The sequence below is a fragment of the Halichoeres trimaculatus genome, unplaced genomic scaffold, assembly GCF_033239565.1.
Source record: "Halichoeres trimaculatus isolate MK-OKI-2021-1 unplaced genomic scaffold, fHalTri1.1 fHalTri1_scaffold_14, whole genome shotgun sequence".
Lineage (NCBI taxonomy): Eukaryota > Metazoa > Chordata > Actinopteri > Labriformes > Labridae > Halichoeres > Halichoeres trimaculatus.
In genome coordinates this window covers 17832995-17855117 of record NW_027437192.1, presented here as the reverse complement: position 1 = coordinate 17855117, position 22123 = coordinate 17832995, and the positions used below count along the sequence as shown (strand labels likewise).

General features: G+C 42.0%; 2 protein-coding genes across 4 annotated transcripts in view; both read left to right on the top strand.

Annotated features, from left to right (window-relative positions):
• Positions 1–997: 997 nt before the first annotated feature.
• Positions 998–8811, top strand: nkain1 (sodium/potassium transporting ATPase interacting 1). 2 transcript variants are annotated; one of them, XM_074687415.1, is made up of 8 exons: positions 998–1143; positions 1880–2264; positions 3212–3349; positions 3459–3539; positions 4565–4762; positions 4862–4922; positions 6270–6351; positions 7003–8811. In XM_074687415.1, exons 2-8 carry the CDS (start codon positions 2211–2213, stop codon positions 7010–7012), a joined length of 624 nt encoding a protein of 207 aa, XP_074543516.1. In that variant the 5' UTR covers positions 998–1143; positions 1880–2210; the 3' UTR covers positions 7013–8811. The 2 variants fall into 2 exon arrangements, with proteins under 2 accessions (XP_074543516.1, XP_074543515.1); XM_074687414.1 differs by lacking the exon at positions 998–1143 and adding an exon at positions 1192–1560.
• Positions 8812–10025: 1214 nt separating this feature from the next.
• pum1 (pumilio RNA-binding family member 1) overlaps positions 10026–22123 on the top strand; it is a 32066-nt gene continuing 19968 nt past the window's right edge. For both annotated transcript variants that reach the window (XM_074686815.1, XM_074686814.1), the window contains exons 1-4: positions 10026–10157; positions 15819–15991; positions 19883–20005; positions 20464–20532. In XM_074686815.1, coding sequence (XP_074542916.1) covers positions 15830–15991; positions 19883–20005; positions 20464–20532 — 354 coding nt within the window. In that variant the 5' untranslated portion in view covers positions 10026–10157; positions 15819–15829. The remainder of the gene's footprint in view (positions 10158–15818; positions 15992–19882; positions 20006–20463; positions 20533–22123) is intronic.

The window sequence follows — 22123 nt, the reverse complement described above, 5'->3', positions numbered from 1 at the left end:
TGTGGTTTTGGTAGAAGACATCAAGTACCTTCTTTTATACCTCATATTGTCTTTTATTGTGCTTGTATTATTCTTAAATGTGTTAAGCTTAATGGATATTTCAACAATATGCGGGATGATTTCACTTGGAATAAGTACTGGTAATACTTCTTAAACTGTAGTGTGCCAACTAAACAATAAAGGAATGCTGTTTGGGGGACAGATAGAAAGCTCTCAAAGAGGCTCAGCCATGGCATTAAATCAATCAGGTCAGTTAATGTCTTTGGCATGTGACTGTAGCTTTTTTCAGTAATGCACACTAAACAAAGGTCTACTTAGCTAAGCGGGGCTTTGATAATAAATCTCTTCATCTATCACAAATATTTCTTTAGGAACAGATAATAAGAAGTTAAGCAGGATGAGTATCTTTATTGCCTGCCAAACAGAGAACATTCAGACTGCTTCACATTGAGGGGAGCTTTTTAAATATAAAAAAATAAAGAAATGGACAGGTCAGTTGGGTCTGTTTTAAAAAGTCAACAAATTCCAGTATAAAGAGGACATGGGTGAAGTATGTTACCACTTTATGTATGGGGTTCCATTTGTGTCAAAAATGAGTTGTTGGTATATGTGCCTTTGGTCTATGTCTTTGGCCTACATGCTAAGTATTGTCTGTCTCTGTATTTGTATATCTTGCATATGTGTTAGTTTTATATGTGTTAGTTGCATAAACAAACAACCAATATGCAACAAACACATATATAACTAACACATATGCAAGAAACACATATACAAGATATACAAGATATACAAATACAGAGACGAATAATACTTAGCAACAACATGTAGGCCAAAGACACATATACCAACGACTTATATTTGACACAAATGGAACCCCATAGCATTTCTATATTTAACGAATGAGGTGTGCACCTATTAGATTATTAATACAACTTTATACATATATTCTAGTAAAACTCATGTGGTGTTATGAGAAAGTGGGTATAAGATCGGTTGTTGTGGCGAAGATAACACTTTTGTTTCCCAGTGATTGTCATATGGCCTCGCGATAACCGCCTACACGTTCGTTATCCCCCTATCCATCAGAGATAGCTGACCTGCCTAGAGTGGAGCTCACTGTGTTAGTGTGTCGCACTGGCCATGGTAAGTAGCTGAGGTTAAACAAGGCTCGTCATTGTTTTTTTCCGCTCTGAATAACCGCGGGCCGGGGAGACGAGCAGCAGCAGCGGGGCGGCAGGTCAGCGGTCTCTCCTCGGACTCTCAGATAGGCGAGAGGCAGGCACAGACTTTTATCTGCTGCTGTCTGAGCGACTTCCACCACCGCGAGCCCCGTTTTCTTTTGTGCTCCTTCTCAACGCCTCGCGGGGCTGCTTTTCGGCCGCGCGCACGCACGCACGCGAGTCTGCAGAATCCATGCAGCTCCTCCTCGAGGGGGTCGCGGTGACTGAGAGCCCCCACCCCCTCGTCTCTCTCACTCTCCCCCCGGCTCCTCCTGCGCCCGCCCCGGCACCGATTGTTGACAAAAGACGCTGCGAGACGGAGCGAAGGAGACCGGTCCTGGTGAGCTTATCTGTCCATTAACTTGACTTCTTTCCCCCCACAGCGTGAAGAGCAGAGGACCGGGGTGAAGGGGGGTTTTAGGGGGACGAGAACTCTGTCGTTCCTAGAAAACCTTGAGTCACAGCAGGCTGCTTTGTGTCCGTAGCGGAGTGCATGTAGCCAAACGTTAGCCGTAGTAATGCTGCGGGGTCGACCCCCTCCTCCCTGCCGCCCCCGTGTGATTCAGTATCATATGACGCTCATTTCTGTCTGTAGCCCGGGGTCGATTATGACAGCTTTCCGTCTCTCTTTGTGCCTTTGTGTGTCCCCTCTCCGGAAGGTGTGGCCGAGGTGATTCTGTTGTTGGTGGTGGTCGGACCGCAGCAGGCCGGCGTGAACTGGACCCCTCCTCCTCCTCTTCCTCTTCTTTCTCCTTCCCAAAAAACACCCGTGATTGGTATTAACTGAAGACACCATCGGCCGCGATGGGTCACTCACTGTGAGTAACAACTCTGGATAAGCGTTAAAGGGGGAGGAGGCGGCGGCCTTGGGCTGGTCCACTCAGCCGGGAATGGTGTGAGCTGAAACGGCCAGGCAGTCTGGATCTGACCGGGGACCCGTCATTCCCCCGGAGCCTCCGCGGCCCCAAGCCGCATCCTGAGCCCTCCAAGATGGGGAAGTGCGACGGAAGATGCACCCTGTTGGTGATATGCTCGCTGCAGTTGGTGAGTGTGTGTGTATGTGTGTGTGTGTGTGTGTGTGTGAGTTAGTGCACGGCTGAAGCTTCCTTTCCTAGCACAAAGATATAATTAGAGCAGCGTGCTTCAGACACGCACATTGAAACAGGCATTTTTCCACAGCCTCTCTGTAAAGTCAGACTGAAAAAAGCTCTGGGCTGCAGCTGTTGGGGTGCCATGCCACATTACAGGGGAGGGTGTGTGTGTGTATGTGTGTGTGTGTGCCTTTGAAGCAAGAGGGAGCAGGGCAGGGGGTGCTTTGGTGTCAGGATGGTCTGTGGAGAGTGGAGAGAGAGGGAGTCCCATCTTGCCAAAACCATGTGAATGTTAAGCATAAGAGGGACAAGGAGGCCCTGTCCACCATCTGGTCTCCATTCTGGGTATAAAGTTAGCTGCCCTGTGTTCTACAAATAGCATAAGCCCATCACTCTAAAATGTAATGAGGGAGTAATGTGAGGTTGTGGTGGGACGATGCAGGCGTGGACAGCAGAGTGAGGGGCTTGTTGTACAGACCTTTGTTTGATGGGTTGTTATTTAGGGGCAATGGGATTCAGCCCATAGATTCTCATTAGTTTGGGGGTGCTTTTGGGGGGGATGCTTCTCTTTTTACAGTCACTGGACTGGCTGGTGCTCCAGGCAGTTACCATGGAAACAACTGCGGCAGACCTGTGTATGTGTGTCCCTGTCACTGTGTGTGTGTGTGTGTGTGTGTGTGTGTGTGTGTGTGTGTGTGTGTGTGTGTGTGTGTGTGTGTGTGTGTGTGTGTGTGTGTTGGGAACCTTGATTACTGGTGTGTATTGTATTTGCATACATTCTTAGCTGTGTTAGTCTTTAGGTATGTGTGTTTAATCATTTTTGTGTGTGTGTGTGTGTGTGTGTGTGTGTGTGTGTGTGTGTGTGTGTGTGTATTTACGGCCCAACTCCCTGTCCCCTAGGTGGCAGCCCTCCAAAGGCAGGTATTTGATTTTCTGGGCTACCAGTGGGCTCCTATCCTGGCCAACTTCCTGCACATCATGGCTGTCATCCTGGGGATGTTCGGCACAGTGCAGTTTCGCTTCAGATACCTCATCTTTGTGAGTATACCCCTCACCAGCCTGGGTTACTATATACTCATAAAGCATGTCAAAGTGTGTCTAAAGTTCCTCTTATGCAGACTTATATGTGTGTCTGTCTGTCTGGCAGTATGCAGTATGGCTGGTTCTGTGGGTGGGCTGGAACTCATTCATTATCTGCTTTTACCTGGAGGTTGGAAACCTGTCTCAGGTAAGTGACTTGAATTTATGAATCATAGACATTTGTTAATGATAAAAAAAAAAATTACAACAAATAATGTCAGAAAATTTTGATTTGACAGTATGTGTTTGTTTAAATAATCGCTCAGAGAAGTAAATTCCTTTGGTTTTCCTTTATTTGAATTCTCAAACTCACTGAGTCCTTGACCTCGCGGCTTTGAATCTTCTTGCTACGCACTGAAACAGAGCTGTGCAGTTAACTGTAATTTCATTCACATTTTAGCATCGGCAATCAACACATTCTACAAGCCTGAGACTTATAAGACAGTTTATTTATAAAGATTTGATCATACTAACAAGCCAAAAAATTAAGTTTAAAATTGAGTAAATTACTTTTAATGATGAAAATTAAACAGTTATCCCTGTGGTAGGCTGCTGACCTGACCAGGGTGTACCCTGCTGTACACCCAATGACAACTGTGATAGGCTCCAACCCCCAGCACTGGAGACGATAGATTGATATCAAACAGCTTTGGATTCAGGAGAGACAGGATGCACATAGTAGTTGTGAATGTCATGTCATTGCAATATCACATGGGATATTTACACTCTATGTTTTCCTATCATACACACTTTCTCTGCAAACTAATTCAAGTTTACCGCCTCCTATAGAAGAAAAGCCCTGATTTCATATGAAGATGCATACCTACTTTGCTGTGAACTGGTATCGTAGAAATGTGTGTGACGTCTTGTGTTGTGAATCCTGAGCTTGACCCCATGACCTCTTAGTGGGGTCCGACCCCCAGGTCGAGAAGCCCTGGATTAAATCACAACATAAAGTATTACATGGTCACAGCTTTTACAATCTCAGCATTGTCCTGTTTCTTTGTATTTTGTCAACTTGGTGGATGTCATGTTTGGCTTGTGAGAGTTGTGACATTTTTCTTTTTTTCTGATATTTTGGAAACAAATTATTGGAAACATTATTCACCAATGTAACCACATGAGGAATAGTAGTTTCTGGTCACCTTTGCATTGTTGTGTCTGTGTTCTCAGGACCGGGACTTTCTCATGACGTTCAACACATCTCTCCATCGCTCGTGGTGGATGGAGCACGGTCCTGGTTGCCTGGTAACGCCGGTGCTAGACTCTCACATGGCCCCTGACGACCACCATGTCATCACTGTGTCTGGGTGTCTCCTTGACTACCAGTACATAGAGGTGTTGAGTTCAGCGATACAGGTCCTTCTGGCTGTACGTACCCTAACTCAAACTCTCGTATATAAATCATACATGTTTTTTAAAGAATAACTTGATTTCTGTCGTTTAATTTCAAATGTCTCCTCTCCTCAGCTCTTTGGTTTCGTGTATGCCTGCTATGTGAGCAAAGTCTTCCAGGACGACGAGGACAGCTGTGAGTGTTTTTGTCTTGTTTTAAAGTCTGTTGATCCTCCTGTAGTGCGCTGTTCAGCCGATCAGATCTACTTATGTCGCACTATCATGGGGGCTTTAGTGTTAGCTGTCAGTGGCACTTGGTGTTAATGCTTATTCTTTTGTCCTGCGTGAGTTACGCTGGGCTCTGTCACCGCAGAGGATTCCCTGTGGCTGATCTGAGCTCCATCTGTGGGGAGCATTAGAGATGTCTGCTGGAGTTTTCCCTCCGAGTGTCTGTCTGCCGGCGAGAGCTGGTTTCTCTGCTTGGTTAGGCCATCTGTGTGTCTGAATGGGCCGTCTCCTTGGGTGCCCCCTGCATGTGTTTCACTCTCACTAAACTAAGAAACGAAGTCGTTAGAGTATGACATCATTGCTTTATTTTCTGTAAAAAGGGAGGCGTCATGCTGTGTTTGTGGTGACTTGGCAGCATTTTGTTTAGTATTAGTGAGCATGTAGTAACATAGTGGTGAAGATGATGAGAATATAATATGCAGTATAATTGTGATGCATCTATCTTACATCCAACTTTCACTGGATTTTGAAGGTAAAGATATCTTGGTCTTTTGAGACAACTGTTTTGATTATTCAGCACATAGATTCATTAGCTTAAAATAACGATAAATATAAATAATTGCGCTTAAAATACAAAGAATAGTGACAGCCTTTCTTTAATCAGCATAAACATACATAAACAATTTTTGTTTTGCAGCAACTTTTCTCGTTCAAACAAAAGTTGTTGTTTTTTGTTGTTGTTGCTGTTTTTACAAAGAAGTTACACAAGTGTAAATTCTCCTTACAAACCTGATTCAGATAGCATAAGCAAACACCAGCGCATGTTTAAAAATTTGTCAGTACTCTATCTATTTATCTAATCTACCTGTCAAACTAAAGTACTCATACACAGCTGTAATGAACAATGTCAGTCAAAGCAGGTCATCATTGATCTTTTCTTTTCAATATTAATCTGATGAATACATCCATTGTTGTCTCAGGCAAAAACAGGTCTAAGACTTGTTTACATGTTATTATTAATATAGTCAGTGACGGTCTTTTCATTACTGTGTTCCTCTTTGTCAATGCAGAAAGATTAGAACAATGTATTAGTGACGGGCATCAGTAACAGCGTGACCGTGCCCTCAAGAGAGATGTTGTATCACACCACAGTTCCTGCTGGGGTTGCTATAAAGGTGCCCTGAGAGCATCATATGGTGACTCAGGGGAGGTTTGTCACAACAGAATCTGATATGAAAACGACACTGGTAGGGAAAAGTGGCAGATTTAAGGGAAAGTGAAGTGATGTTGTCTCTGTTTCTCTCAACTCTGACAGTTGATTTCATCGGTGGCTTTGACTCGTATGGATACCAGCCCCCCCAGAAGTCCTCTCATCTGCAACTGCAGCCTCTTTACACGTGAGTTATCACTAGAAGGATCTGACATGTCTCTCTACTTTTCTTCTTGAAAATGTGGTTGAGTATGTGTCTATCACACTTTTGAATGTCCAGGCTTAGGAACTTGGGTTCTTTTTATAGCTTGCAGAACAACTAAAAGACAAAGCAACTGTAATTCATAGCTCAAATACAAGTATCACTTACATTTATTGCATAGCTTTGTCATACTGCAAGTATAGTTTCAAATAATTCTGCATTTTCTTACAAATTCTTCTCATAATGTGCAGGCAAAGTATTTAGAAACTCTCTGTTATCATTCTTAGTTGTGTGTATATTAATGTGTAATACCTGTAATCAAATAGTTGTTTAACTGGATGCTGTTAACAACACTTGTGCGGTACTTTTTAGTTTGGAGTCCTGTCTTCAAAAGCTAGTGGTGACCCTCTGTGTATCATAAATGCTTATTACTTTGGGATGTAATAAGTGTTTTTTTTGTGAACATCTTGACGACAAGGTTTATAACATTACACCGTTTTCAGGACCATACTTAGGAGGCTCCCTTCAGAGCCCAGAACACATTATAAAGTTATAAGTAGCAATGATCCTTGTGACTAGTACTGATAAACCAAACTTCATGAATAAAAGTTTAAGTATTTTTTTTCTGTATTACAGGGCTGGATAACTGCTGGTAGCGCCCCCTTCAGGCCAAACCTGACAGAGTCACTGTGGATGGAGACCGGCAGCGGTTGCCTTGGTTACACTCACTCTGTGTTTCACAGTTTACCCAAGGAACGGACTTAACCCCACCCAGAGAGCAACTTCTGTGCGTGTGTGTGTGAGAGTGTGTGTGTGTGTGTGCTTGTGTCAGAGAAAGAGAATTACAGCCCTGATTAGAATGTATGGAGCTCAGGGAAGAACCAGCATGCCAGGTGGTGTGAGGAGATGAAGGAGGAAGGGGGAGGAGGCGGGAGGAGCTGGGGACACCTCTGTCAAATCACCAAGGACACACTTCACCTAACTGCCAGCTCTCAACACTCCCACAAGTGTGTGTGTGTAATGTGTGTGTAACTCAACAGGACTTAGCTGGTGCTTTGTGGTAGCACTCTGGACTTTTACCACTCAATATCCCTGCGTTTTTGTTTTTTTAATGTTTATTTTTTTATTTTATCTTTATTTTGAGTGGTCATGTGAGAGGGTGTGTGAGAGAGAGAAAGTGTGAGTGTGGGGCTGGGGTTGAGGGTGGGGGTTATGTTATAAAAAGAGGCACAGCTTGTACCTGTTGTTGTTTTAGAGTGTGGTGATGTCAAACTAGAGCAGTCTTACGGTTTCCTTTCCCAAAGCCATCTTCACATCCTTCTTCACTGTTAAATGACAAGGTTGACTATAAAGCTTGTCAAATTAAAGCCCTGGTCTGATGGGTCAAAGCAGAGCTGTTAGCGATGAAAGGAATAAACAGTTTAAAGGTTTAGGCTGCCAATATTTTGTACTTTTTATCCTTGAGCAAAACCAATATTGTGCTCCTCCCTCTGCCAGTGCTTTTTAAGCTTGTTTATGTGTCTGTCCCAAGTTTGTTTCTTCCTAGAGCTGTAAATTTACCTCTATTGAAAAAAATGTACAAATAAATACCCTAAAAAGCTGGGTATTGTAGCATTTTGAAATGTTGCTCAAACAGCCATTTAAACTTCTCTTGTTGGAGACTATTCTTACACTATTTACAGCAGCGTGGTGGAGTATGTTATATTGGGACATGATCATGAAGAAACACGTTTTGGAAGCAACTATAAACAAAGCGGAATATATATTCCCTGCTTTTACATTGATGGTTTTGGTGTGACAAAAAGAAAATGACAAAATACAACCAGCCTTATCATTTGAAGTACATGTCAACAAAAATCCACTCAAGTGTCCATACGTTGGATGTTTGGATGTTTGTTTTTCAGGAAATAAAACGAGCAACCTCTCCATGTTATTCTGTTGCTTAGGGATGCAGATGGCTTTGGGATCAGGCATTAGTGTCTTTTGGTGGGGGGAGCAGGGGGGGATACTGTGCATGTAAATAACCAGCCAATGATTGTTTTATTGGTTCCATTTAGAAAATAAAAGGGGAGGGGGGCTGCATTAGGGGATCGGGCTGAGCTGGGGGAAGACAGGTACACATAAAGTTTTTCTTCATGTCTTTTTCTTTCGTTCCCTCTTCCTACGGTTTGCAGTAACTCTCCCCATCAGCTACATTCACCTGAGAGGGAGCAGGGTCTTTAAAGAGACTCTCCAGGGAACTATATAATGGACATGTGCAGTGACACGCTCTCAGTCATTTCAGTCAATGTTGAGAGCAGGGAGAGGGAAGGAGACGGACAGGTATGAGGTGAAGACCCCTTAATTAGTGTAAGTTGCAGTTTGAAATAATAAAAACACACTTTCTACATTAAACATGACTTCTGTTGTGATCTGCAAGCACACATTTGAACAGGAACAACAGGGTTTGATGAAATTAGTGCTCCCATTCCTGTCTTTTATTACATTATAGTATTATTAAAACTATCCTTCACAGAACTACATTTTTTACCAGATTAGTTTTTGAGATTATACAAATGAGAATGCCTGGTGAGTTATATTGCATAAGGAGGATTTTATTTTTTTTTGGATTTCATGGAAACTGAGCACAGTGTTGTGAAAAATAAGCACAATGATTTTATTGTTAATATTTACTACGTGACTTATTTTTATGACTTAAGTGTGATGATGTCATGACCCATTTACCATGAATGGTAGAACGTAAAAATATGAAATTAATCTTCTACTGTGTAGTAGATGATTGCAAAAATCAAGCTGTTAACTAGTAACAAAAATTATGTCTATGGCCATGAAGTTTGCTTTTTTCAACAAAAAAAGCTTTCAGTACTAAGAAAATATAATTTGTTCAATTTCAAAATGTTTTCTATACACCTTTGCTTATAAAACATATTAATGGGCTTTTTCCGAACCAAGAATAATTGCACTATTAAATTGCGTTTGGGTTTAAACCGCCTTGTCTTAGATAATCCGTTCGATCACCGTGGGTTTCCGTTACAGGCTGCTGTAATGTAGTTGCATTACGTCATACACACGCCGGTATGGGACAGTAGCGCTCCTGTCTGCAGTCTCAGGGTCTCTTCAGAGACTTTTCCTACATATCGGGGGGATGCTTTTGCCACTTGGGCTTCACGCGCCCTTTTTGCACCGTTACATACCGGAGGTGTAACGGAACGATGAGCAGCCACACACCCGCTGACCGTGGCGCAGCATGTTGCCATAGCTGCCAAGCACCCCGTTACCGAGGAGACCCCGGTACATTGTGTACAATTACCCAAGAATGAAAAGCCTTATATCCCCATATAACTGCATATTAGTTAATACGCTAGTATTTCTGATGTAATTACGACATAAGTTTGAAATAAGAAAAAAATATTAATGTTGTGGTATTTTAACCACAGCTTTCTACAATTTATTTTTGCAGTTTATTTACAGGACATTGTTCAGGGCGTTTTTTGTTGAAATGTTTGTGTTTTCACGCTTGAAATGAATAATATAAATTAAATCAAAATAAAAGGCATAATAAATACACCCCTCCATACAACCGGAGTACACACATAACAAAGAGAGCCGTCCAGTATGACCCTCCCTCCCCTCTCGGTTGGCGCAATGAACCGCACGCTCTCTCTCATCCCTTCCCGTCATGCAGCACTCTTGCCTGCTCCTCCGTCGAGCCGCCATGTTGTCGGAGTGAAAGCCTGGGGTGTCAGAGAGAAACTGGGGCCGAAATCCGCGACCATCCACCCTCTCCGCCGGTGAGTATCATCTCATACCCGGTCGCTACACCTTAGGACACTATCTATTCACTCAAAATGGCAGGTATTGTTGCTCCAGCGGCCCCGTGAGGGGTTTAAGAGGTGTATTTCGTGAGGCTGAAGCGGCTACCTCCCTTTCTGCTGCTTGCCTCCTTCCTCTCGTTGTGTCGGTCTTCCGCTCCAGACAGCTCACGGGCCTTTGTTAGCATCCACGTCACGGGGACCTGTGGGGCTGCAAGGTCGGCTGACCGGTAGAGACCCCTCAGGTGGTTATTAATAACAAGAATGTGAAGTTGGTGGAGCGCTGCGGCTGTTTAAAACATTGTTTGGAACCCATGTTTGGTCACCGGTTCGCCCGGGCTAAGCTGGTGTGTGGAGGCCGTGTTATTGTTGGTAGACATGGGCAGTGAACCCTCCATAACAGATCCGAGACTAGTGATAGTCAACGCGGATGCATATAAATGAAACCCCTGGTAACCATGACGACCTCTTTTTACGGAGCTTCTCCTTTGGCTGTGATGTGTCATGTCTGTTCGGAGGGAGATGTTTGGTCTGTGTTGAGGCACCTAACGTTATCTCATGCTAGCTGCAGGTTGCTTGCTTGTATCGTCACACCCCTGTCTGTGCCCGGTATGCGGTGGATTGATCCCCGGTATTGAATAATGATTAACTCGGTTAGAATAGGGAACATAGTGCCTGTTTCCGTGTGCTAAGTCAAATTTGTAGTATAACAGGTCGTGTGCAGCTTGCTTTCGGATCGGCCACAGTGTTGTGGATTTCCGGGTGTTTCTGTACCTGATTTAGAGCTGTGGCTGAGAAATACAAAGCTAACATTTCTCGTTGCTGAATGATGAGTGTAGCATGGAAATAAACAAACGAGTACACATGTGAATGATCACTTGGCAGGCTGTTTGTTTTTATCTTTTGGGACTGTTCAGCCGGTCAGCTTGTGGTTTACTGTCTGTATGGAGGTGGTGTTTTGCTCTGTAGTTTAGTAGCAAAGAAAGCAGCATGCTTTTGATGATGTTGAACATGTTGACAGACTCAGGAAAAGTTAATTACTGTATTTCACCCAGTGTAAAATGAAATGCTTACAATTCTACATGCCCTTTAAGGGAAATGATGTGAAACTGGTGATTGTAACAGAGATTAAAGCTTGTTGCGTATAGAGGTAGTAAATTCGAAATCAATCACCTGTGGATGCTTTAAAACACTAAGCATATTCTGCCCAGTGTTGATCGTGACCACCAAAGAGTAACAGTCTTCACCTTTTCTGCGTATTGCCAGCCTCATTACTGAAGGTGATAATCTACACACTACCCTTCAAGCAGTATTAAATGACAGGGGCCCTACAACCTTTCAGAACTAACACCACCAACCTGTCTCCATCCTTTCGATAACATGTCACTGTCTACTCCTCTTAAAACCTTCTGTTTTGAATTGCTTTAATCAAAACAGACCATCACATTGCAAGTTAAAAGCTTTCACTTGAATTTCACTTTAAATTAGCAGCCATTGAGCCTTAATTTATTGTCGTATGACCCACACTGTGAAATGGAATAACATAAATCCACCTCCCCTGATGTTTATTTGTAGGACAAAACATAAGAGAAATATTTCTGTATAATGCAACAAATTTGATCACAGCTTGAACTGCAGCATCCTAAGAGAATATAAAGTTAGATCATCTCCTTAAGAATGTTTTATCAACGCTCTGCAGGAAAGTCTTCAAGCTAATCGGATCAGGACAGGTGTTTTAGACCCCATTTGTTTGTAGCCCCGTTTCCACCAAGTGGTTCAGCACGCATTGTACGGCGTTTCCGCTGACTAAATCTAATAGAGATCCCCAAACAAAACCAAGACAAGCCGTCCCAATCTGATCCCGGAAGGTGGAGCTACAACACCGCAGTCTGTTGATTGGTCAAAAGAATCGACTCTTACCATGCAACGGCTGCTGTATTTCTCCTGGCGGCACACAGCCTTCTCTGAAACAAAACTTGATTTGGCTGTGTAACAAAGAGCCACATGGAAATCACATAGAAGGCAAATTGCATGATGTCTGCCATATATGCTCTTTGTTTACTGTGTCATGTTTTTCTTTTTTCATTGGATTTGTTTGCGGGCTACACTGTGTCACACTGCTATAGTGTCACGCTATTATTTAACTGTTGCAGCATCCAGCTTATACGCCACCTACCAATTGGGGGTATGGTTGGCTGTGGAAACGCAAACAGGACCCGACTTAACCAAGCCAACCCGTACCAAACCTTACTGATCTAAACTGGACTGCTTGGTGGAAATGAGGCTCTAGTTTGGTAAATATCAGACACATGAAACTGAGTATGTTGTACTCTGGTGACATCATATGTAGCGTGGTGAACTTCTACATCAGGGATCTCAAACTCGTGCCATGGAGGGCCAAGAGGCTGCAGGTTTTCTTTCCAACCAGAAACTCCACCAGCTGATTTCACTGATTACCTCACCTTCAAGCAGAGAGCAGGGACTAATCAGTGAAATCAGCCTCTTAGCCCTCCACGGCACAAGTTTGAGATCCCTGTTCTACATTGACCACTGGCATATTACTCATAGCCATGTCCAACTTTAAGCCAGTGTAACAGTCCAAAATATACCCCCTGTCCTGACTGTACCAGGCCTAAATATACCCCTCTAATATCAGTAGTGATGAGTGATTTTTTTTTGTCTCTGTGCCACTGTAGAACATCAAAAGCTGGGAATACAGTTGGTCAACCATGGGTCATAAAGTGAATTTGTTATAAAGATTTCAATCCACCTTCCAATTGGGGATGGGTACCGAATTAGGTACTTTTATAGGTACCGACCAAATTCTGTCAAAAGTACCGGGTACCGGTTCACATAGAACCATGATGTACCACGTTTAGGTACCTAAAGGCATTCTTGTGACTGTGAGGGAGTGGTAGAGTAGGGAATTTTCCAAGCTGGACATGAACACAGCTTTGCAAGGTTATATATTGAAGGATAAATATGTTAAGTTCAAAAAAAAAAAAATTTTTATTATTAAACCAATTTATATTTTTTACCACATAAACACAAAAAAGTACCGAAAATTGGTACCGTTGGGTACCGATACCGATTGCCAGGTGCCAGTATTGGTACTGCATCGTTTCAAATGTGAAAGGTACCCATCCCTACTTCCAATATCCTTATTGTCTTCCACTTTACATTGTTTTTTAAATGGACTTGCTGTGATGTTGGACATGCTAAGGTAGATACTAAAGGTTAATCGGTGTTAGTTAAGTAATTGCTGTTAGCTGTTCAAATCGAAAGGATGTCTCATGTTAAGATAAAAAATAGTTGTAATTAAAATAGAACTTGGTTGCATAAGGAGCAGTTTTCAATTTATAAGGACATTTATTCTTCAAACGAAAGTCTAAGATCTGAGCAGTTTTCAAACTATTAAGGTTTGAACTCTTCACTAGTTTTGTAAAACATTTTTTTTTTTCAGATTCACACAGGACAGTCAGACGTACTTGGTTAACTGAGATTTAAGACAGATTATGCAACTTTTTTTTGTAATTAAGTTGAACAATAAATTGTATGTTTTATGATCTTTTTGCATATACAGGGATTATTCTTCCTTGAACACTTTGTAAACGTGAAACCCTTTTCCCAAGAGAGGTATATCCAGGATTGGAGAGGTACAGTCTGTCTTAGTCTGTTTTACACTCCTGTGTATATTTTATACTCAAGGTATAAAGTGGCCTGGGCCAAAATATACCAGTGTATAGTCCGTATGGATGTAAAAACGCAGATCGGTATCTCAGTGCAGCATTATTCCAGTGAGGGAAATACTACTTTCTATAACCAGTTTAATTTCACTGGAGCCACATGCGGCAGCAAAGTAAAGTTTTGGTTTAAAGTCACCTGCCACCTTGGTTAGTGAAGCATTGTTCCAGCTGATCTTCAACACTGTTGATCAAACACTTCTGTTCTGCACAGAATAAGCAGCCCCAAAGGCAGGTTCTTGTTTGGTTCACCAAATGCATGACGTACTGCATGAGTCATATTCACACCGTCCCTTCTGTGGCTGTAATCTACTAACTTCATAATGAACTTTGGGCTCTTTAGGGCTCTTTAGGAGGATTGGACTAATTAGGTTTATTCATTTGAAACAGGCCTGGACATTACTTCAGTGCATTTTGCCAAGGAGAGCATTTATTCTTGAATTGTAAGTGTTGATGCTCTAAATAAAACTATCTACTTCCTGTGATAGTTTGGAATCAGAATTCAGCCAAAAGTTCTGCAAAACCTGCACATACTCACTGAACCTGAGCTGGATCGTAGTTTGACATGAAAACCAGTTCAGCGTACAGTATTTGTTCAGCTATATTTTGCTGGTCTGGTTCTACCTGAAGCAGTTAATTGTGGGCAGCCAACAGACAAAGTGCCGTTAACACAGTCCTGCCCATACCAGAAGGAAAGCAAGTAGCACCTCTTCCCTTTTCTGTTGCGTTGAGGTTCCTTTTTGTCAGTTTTTTGTCTGCTGGTCAATAACATGAACACTGTAGATAAAAAAGTGGTCACAGACAGACATGAGACATCATCAGGGCAGTATGAAAGCTTTAGGATGGCCTCTCTGTTAGGGCTAAAGCACTCTGATCAAATACTGGTGAGAATCAAAAGGTCATTTTTGACCAATTAGTGGGACAAAGGTGAAGACAGTGGAGAAAAAGTACGAGAGGGAATATTATGTGTGGTAATAACCTCTTCCTGTCTGGTAGAGAGTGGGCACTAAAACCACCCCATGCTAAAATGCTAATGTTTTATGTTAACCAGATGCATTTTATTATCAGTCTGATCAACAGGGTTTTCACTGTTTGATGTACTGTCCTCTGGCTGTTCCTGCTCTAAAATATCAGTTATTGGTTTTATTTACACCATACTCCTCACTGATTACTGTTTTTGTTAATGAACTGACGTACGGAGCGATTTAATGATCAACTACTCTGGCTCTGAACTTTGATCATACCGGTTTGAGAGAGGAAAACCATTCATTTGAATGTGCTGTCACCAGCGTCTTGGCTCATGTTGAGCTGCAAGACATGCAGCGTTGTTTGTCACGGTTAAGTTGCAGTAAACATTAGTTAATACTGGAGAAGCACATTGGTGCAGAGTATTAAAAGTTGTTGCACGTGATGTTGCAAAACATTGTTTCAAAGTCTGATAGTCTGACCTGCTGCACCACTCTGACTGGATTTATAGGTTACAACAGTGGTTTGCAGACTGAACAGTACTCTCGTATAGCTGTTCATTCTGTGCACTTAAACTTGTGCAAAACTCACGCTGCACACTGAACTGCCCTGCTGTAAATTACACAGACACATCATGCTCTTTTCTAGTTTAAAACATGATGATCATCTTGTAAACTGCACTTTGTGATCTTTTGTATTATGCTGTATGCTGACAGGTGTTTAACACTTCTCATCTCCACACGTTCTTCTTTAACTTGTGCCATGAAACAGTCTGTTTGAATAAGTAAAAAAACAGTTCAATAATTATGGCACCTTTATTGCAGATCATTGTAGTAATCTGTATTTAATGCACAGTAAGTTTGTTGGAGTTTATCAAACATTGTGTGTATTTTTACAGTTTCATGTGTAACATTTGTGTTTGTCTATCCAGGCTGTGGTGGAATGAGCAGTGTGTGTGTGTTGAAGAGGAAAGCAGTGCTCTGGCAGGATTCATTCAGCCCCCACCATAGAACTACATCTCCCAGCATGCCTGTGGTGCTGAGCAGCGGAGGACATGCCCCTCCAACTGGGCAGACCCCTCAGGCCACACCCCCCAGCCAGCAGGTAAAAACCCTTTTACACCTTTACACACAAAGCAAAATGTACTTTGAAGAAACATTCAGCATGTGATGATCCTGTCTGTGTCCAAAGCTCTGTAACTGCTCTGTTCATACAATCCACCTAATAACATCATATTCACTCGTTTGCAACTTTCAACCAGTTTCTAATGTTGCCCTCAGCAAGCTGCCTCAATGTTTCTTCTTATGTTCACGTGGTAGGAGAAGAGCACTAGGTTAATGCACTTTAAAGGGGACATATCATGCTGATCCGTGATTTAATACTTACATGTAATATAATAAATTTGAAAACAAGACCTTTCACCCCCTGAATTTTCAAAAAATGAGATATTGTATTTTTTCTGATATCCTAGAACGAGATTTGATGCCTCTGAAAATAGGTCATTGACATTTGACCGCGAGATTTCGACTGTCATGACGACACGAGGATCCTTTCTTTTTATTGGAGTAATCTGATAAAGCAGCTCCTCCTCTGTGAAGTCAGTTAGGCACACAACCACCACAGAGGGATACACCCACCAAGAGCCGAGTATAAATAAAGCTCCCTGCCAGCTCTGGCTAACTTGACTGAGTGCTAACATAGTGACGAACTGACGGTACAGGCGATCTTTAGACTACACTTTCAGCATGATGGATAAAACAGACTACCTCCTCCGCCCCTCTGATAGAACTGACCAATCAAAGCACAAAGGGCTGTGACGTTGCGAGATTACTGGAGGTCATTCTCGAAACGGAGCGTTTCAACAAGATCTTCAGAATGGCCTAAAATGAGGATATTGAGAACGCTATTGTGGGGCAATGAAGGAACCAAATGACTTGTACTGAGGGCAGAAACGCTTTACAGGCATCCTAGTCTGGCATAGTGAAAAGGAGAAACAAGCATGATATGTCCCCTTTAACTAAGTAGTGAACATTTACGTTGCCCTTTTATCTAACCAATAACAGCTAAACATGTAACCCTCTGCAACTCTGTTGTTTTAAGTTCCCTTTTAACCAATTTATGATTATTGTATTATCACAGATCATGGATCTTGAAATTTTGACAAAGATTGATAAAAGTCAGAGCCTCCTGACATAATCCTCATTTTGACAGCAATATTTTGACCACTAAACTAAAAGAACACCAGACAAACTGGTGCATCATTCTACCCTTTTGTTTTGTATGAAATTTCAGCATTGAGAACGGGTGGGGATCTCTTGTTTCTGCAGAGGAGCTAAATTGTCTCTCTGTAAATTTCCTTCTGCAGCCTCAAACCAGTGTCTTTATATTAAGATCTAATGTTGATGAGTTAAAACCCTTGTTCAGTAGCAAGATGTTCATGAAGTTGTCACTGTTCGTCTGGTCACTCAGTGTGATCACTTTTAGTTGATTCATAGAGTAAAAGGTTAAATTAAGACCACAAGAAATTTGTTGTATACAGCCTGAGCTGCTATCAGGGGTTTTGGACTCCATGAAAAAGTCATTTTTTCTACTGTTTCTCCATCGCACAAAAGCCCTGTTTCCACCAAGCGGTTCAGTTCAGTTCGTCTCGGCACGGTACGCATTTTACAGTGTTTCCACAGTCTAACCCCAAATAACCGAGATGAGCCGTCCCACACTATGGCACCCTTCCATGGGGCGCCAGACCAAACCAATCCAATCTTGAAAGGTGGAGCTACAACACTGCAGACCGTTGATAGGTGGAAAGAGTCGTCACTTAGCGCACTACAGCGGCACAGAGCCTTCGCTGAAGCAAAGCTTGATTGCACTTTGTATCAAAGAGCCACATGCCAATCACAAAGAAGGCAAATTGCTGGATGTCTTCCATTGTTACTCTTTGTTTACTGTGTCACGTTTTCTTCTTCGTTGGATTTATTAGTGGGGTACACTGTGTCATGTTACTATGGCGTCACAGTATTATGTTACTGATGAGGCTGTCGCCATCCAGCTTACACGCCGCCTACCACAAGGGGGCACGGTTGGCTGTGGAAACGCAAACAGGACCAAGCTTAACCGAGCCGACCTGTACCAAACCGTACTGATCTAAACCGGACTGCTTGGTGGAAACGGGGTTATTGTTGCATGTTTGTCTGTGGAGGACCCTTTGAATTGTTCTAACTTTTTTCATGCGTTGGGTTCACCATCAGCACATTCACACTGAGGGGGGGAAACATATGGCTAGCCACATTTCCTGAGAGCTGTTGTGTGCCCCCCCCATGCTACAAAAAACTTGAAATTCCAATCTAAACTTTCATTTAGCTAACTCAAGCACAGAGCTGAGTAGAAGAACACTGTGGCTGCAAGCCATCTGGCAGGAGGACGAGTACGGTTGCCTGAGGGATCCAAAACTGAAACCTGTGTGTCTGTAGTCAGCACTGAAGTAACTCTAATGTTATTCACCTTATTGAAAGAGAGAAAGAGTGTTTCAGGTGTACCATAGATGTTGTTTTCATGGTGAGATTGCAGGTGAAATTCTCACACTTTTATCAGACCACTGTGTTTTAAACCCCTCGCTGGTGATCATGTGCAGAGAATTCATGGAGACATGTTGGATTTTTAGTATTAAGAGTGGTTAAGAGTGATTTTCATTTTGTATTTAATTTTTATTGCAAATGTGATATTGTCTCTCAGGAGGTGATTCAACCAGATAACAAATGAAATGTGGGAGTGACACTTTAGGCCACTGAGTGGGATCAACTGTCCAGTCTTTTCTAATGTAAAGAGAACAATCCAGTCTCATTCTGCTTGCTTTATTAATGTGTTGTGCTTTGTTGGCTTGAAGCAATGGACAGCTGTTAGTTTTCTTAATTTATAATAATCATAACTATGATTATTATTAGACTTTCTTTTTTCTTTTTGCAAGCTATGTGAAAATGATTTCTTCCAAACTTAAATACAGCGTCTAGCTCTTGATTATGAACTCTAGAGATTGAGAGAAATATCAAGTCTTTCCTTCAGTGCACTGCTGAGATCTGATCATGTCTGCAGTGTTTTTAAAACCTCCCTTCCTGGTAGCATGGTTGGCATTTCTCATGACTGATCTTGGGTTGGGATGGAGCAGGGCTGGAACAAAGGATAAGTGACTGTTTAGTCCAGTGTGATTGGTCATCTTTGTAACTCTCTGCTCCACCTTCTCTGTGGAAAACCGATGACAGGGCCAGGCTGTTTCCAGTATATGACGACTGACCCTTTGATGACAGTTTGTTGTGGTGAATTTTGTGTTTACCCTGAAAATGAGTAAGAGGGGAAGCAAATGCAAGCTTTGTCTTTGTGAAACAAAGTTCTGTTGTCTTTTGCATGAGTTTGAGATTTTTAAGGAAAGACTGTCTCCCAGAGGGTCTCAGACTTCTGCTGTTTTTAATGATGACCATGAATTTTTAAAATGCATATTACCTTAAACCTTTAAGGGAGAAAAAGGATGCTTTGCTCAACGGTCTCTCACTGAAAGTACTTTTATTTTTCTCCGTTTTTTGAATGCTGGAAATGATGAGTTTTTACTTATGTAAACTTTTTGACAAAGACCAGATCATGGGTATGTACCTCCAGACTTCACACACTCCTGAATAAAATCTTAAGACCAGGGTGAAAAATAACAAAACATCACAATATGCACTGCTGTATTATGAGCAGGTTTTATATAGAGCTACAAAATGTAAAAAGAAGAAACAGAGGCAAGAGATGAAAATTAAATATTGGGTACTTTATTGAAAACAGCACCTTAACTCAACAGGCTGTTCATCAGCTGATTGCAGGTTAAAGACCAAAGCTGTAAAAAGTTACCCTTACATGACCTGCATTACGTCCTGTTGTTGCTCAGACACGCAATGCTTGACAGTGTTGCCAGTAATTTTAAGGTAGTAATCACATCTTGTGTGTGTTTGTGTGTTTGTGTCTCAGGGTGTGGCAGGTGCTGGACGTTCCCAGGATGATGCCATGGTGGACTATTTCTTCCAGCGGCAGCATGGAGAACAACCCGGCAAACACCGCTGGCCCACTGGAGACAACATCCATGACAGCCAGGTGTGTGTGTGTGTGTTTTCACTGTGTGCTTAAGTGTTGCACAAGTAATGGCATATCATTGCAGTGCTGGTGCTGTTCTTGTATTATGTCACGCACCATTGTGTGCTGGTACAAAGTTCACAGCAGCATTTCTACACTGAAGACTATTCTTAACATTTATTCTTATGTAACCATAAAGTCCTGCCTTTACCATTTTTAAAATAAAAAGATCTGTCTGTAAAAACCTATTTTAGTCAAGATGAGAAAACAGGCATGGTTAATGGAAACAAGCATCTCTCAAGGTTTAAAAACATGAGAAACATGAGCATCTGTGGCACTAACATGGCAAAGAATGTATAGAAACTTCACATCTCAGTCGACTCCTATTTGAACATGTGAGTCTTGAGAAATGTTTAGGTTTAGCTTGAGACGCACAACTTGTCGTCATTGTCATTCCCCTGGTCTCTGTGTGTCTGCAGGTGCGGTCCATGGACGAGCTGAACCATGACTTTCAGGCCCTGGCTCTGGAAGGACGTGCAATGGGAGAGGTGAGGCGAGGGTACTGATGGTTGGGGCTGTGTGTTGTTTGACTGTGTAGCTTTAATACAGAAGCTAATAACAGGCCATGTGGGCTGCGTTTTATGGAATTTAAACTATGGATTACATTCTTCAGATTGTTAAAGTTTCTATTTTACCAGTCACAACTTGATATGAGAACTGCTGCTTTGTGTTTTCGTGTCTCGGGCACCTAGCTGAACAGACACAAGATGGATTGCTCAGTCAAACTTGAATAACAGGAAATCCCGGGAAAATAGCTGGATCAGTTACTCATTGGAAGGCCTCTAAGCTGGAGGCATTGTGGACTTGTGTTGTCTCTGTTCAATGAAAAGCTCCAAAAAATTTAGAGACTGAGAAGAGATGCTTTGCACTGACTTCTGGCATTTATTAAACGCTGTTCAGTCTCTTTGTCAATGTTTGACCTGTGCCTGGTTTCACCTTGTTGAACAGAGGGCTGATGTTTGGTTTTGTTTACATACATCATGTTGGTGGTTACATATTGTTAGGCCTGTCACGATAATCAATAAATCAATTAACCGAACGATAAATAAAAATGTCCTCGGTAAGTTTGCCAGCCTCGATAAGCTGACACGTGCCTGCATGTTTGTTTTCCTCCTCACTTTTGACCAAAGAGGCTGAATGAGAAGATGGCTCACTACGTCTATCTTTCCTAACATCGAGGTGCATAGGTTCTATAGCGGATTTAGCGGATTTATAGCAGAGTGAGCATCTGTCAAAAATGCAATCTTTGGGGTGAAGACGGGGCTGCTCGCGCGTACACACGGAGAGAGCTGAAGCGAGCGTCCTGAGGGGTAAGGAGGAAACACACGCTAATATGAGTGATGGCACAAAAGATACGGTTCTTAAGCCGCCTGCCTGAAAATAGTGGCGACGAAGAAGAAGAAGGGGAGGTGCAGCGGAGCCTTGTTCTTTGACAATCCGCTCTTACTGAGGCTTTTGGTCTGCAAAGTAAATAGAGATAAAAGCGCCAAATGGTGGGCGCTCAAAGACAGCTACATTGCCAAAGAAATGCAGCCCTTCAATACGGTTGAAAGCCAGAAATGTTAAAAATGTTTGACGGACAGTACGGATTGACTGGGAAAAAGTACATGTTACAAACAATTCAGGAACTGTATAAACTCCCTTTAATTTAGGCTAAAGTTTTTATTGTTGTTGTTTTTTTTGGAGTTTCGTTTTTTCTTTAGAGACAGGGTCTATGTTTTATTGTTTTTGATTAGTATTAATTATTTTCATTGACATGTATTTTTTTCTAAAAGAGAGTCCGTTTCATTTTCATTGTATTTTTTTCCTCTTTCTTGTTTGTTAAATTTATTATATTTTTTGTTTAATTTATTTTATTTAAAAGATCCTGACCTTTTGATTACAGTTAAATACTCTTAAGAAATTAAAGTTTCTTGCTTTTGATATGGTGTACTCACTTTATTATCCCATTTATCATCATTACATCAATGAAAAAATGGGAAAAAAATCAAAATAATATTGACAATAATATAGTTTATCGGCAATAATATTTTGGAAAATTATCGTCTAGCGAAATTTGTTATCGTGACAGGCCCACAT

Excerpts from the sequence above, each read along its gene's own strand:
- nkain1 (XM_074687415.1), top strand. The coding sequence starts at position 2,211 with ATGGGGAAGTGCGACGGAAGATGCACCCTGTTGGTGATATGCTCGCTG. Across the intron at positions 2,265-3,211 it reads TGATATGCTCGCTGCAGTTG|GTGGCAGCCCTCCAAAGGCA; the intron begins GTGAGTGTGTGT and ends CCTGTCCCCTAG. Across the intron at positions 4,923-6,269 it reads CCAGGACGACGAGGACAGCT|TTGATTTCATCGGTGGCTTT; the intron begins GTGAGTGTTTTT and ends CAACTCTGACAG.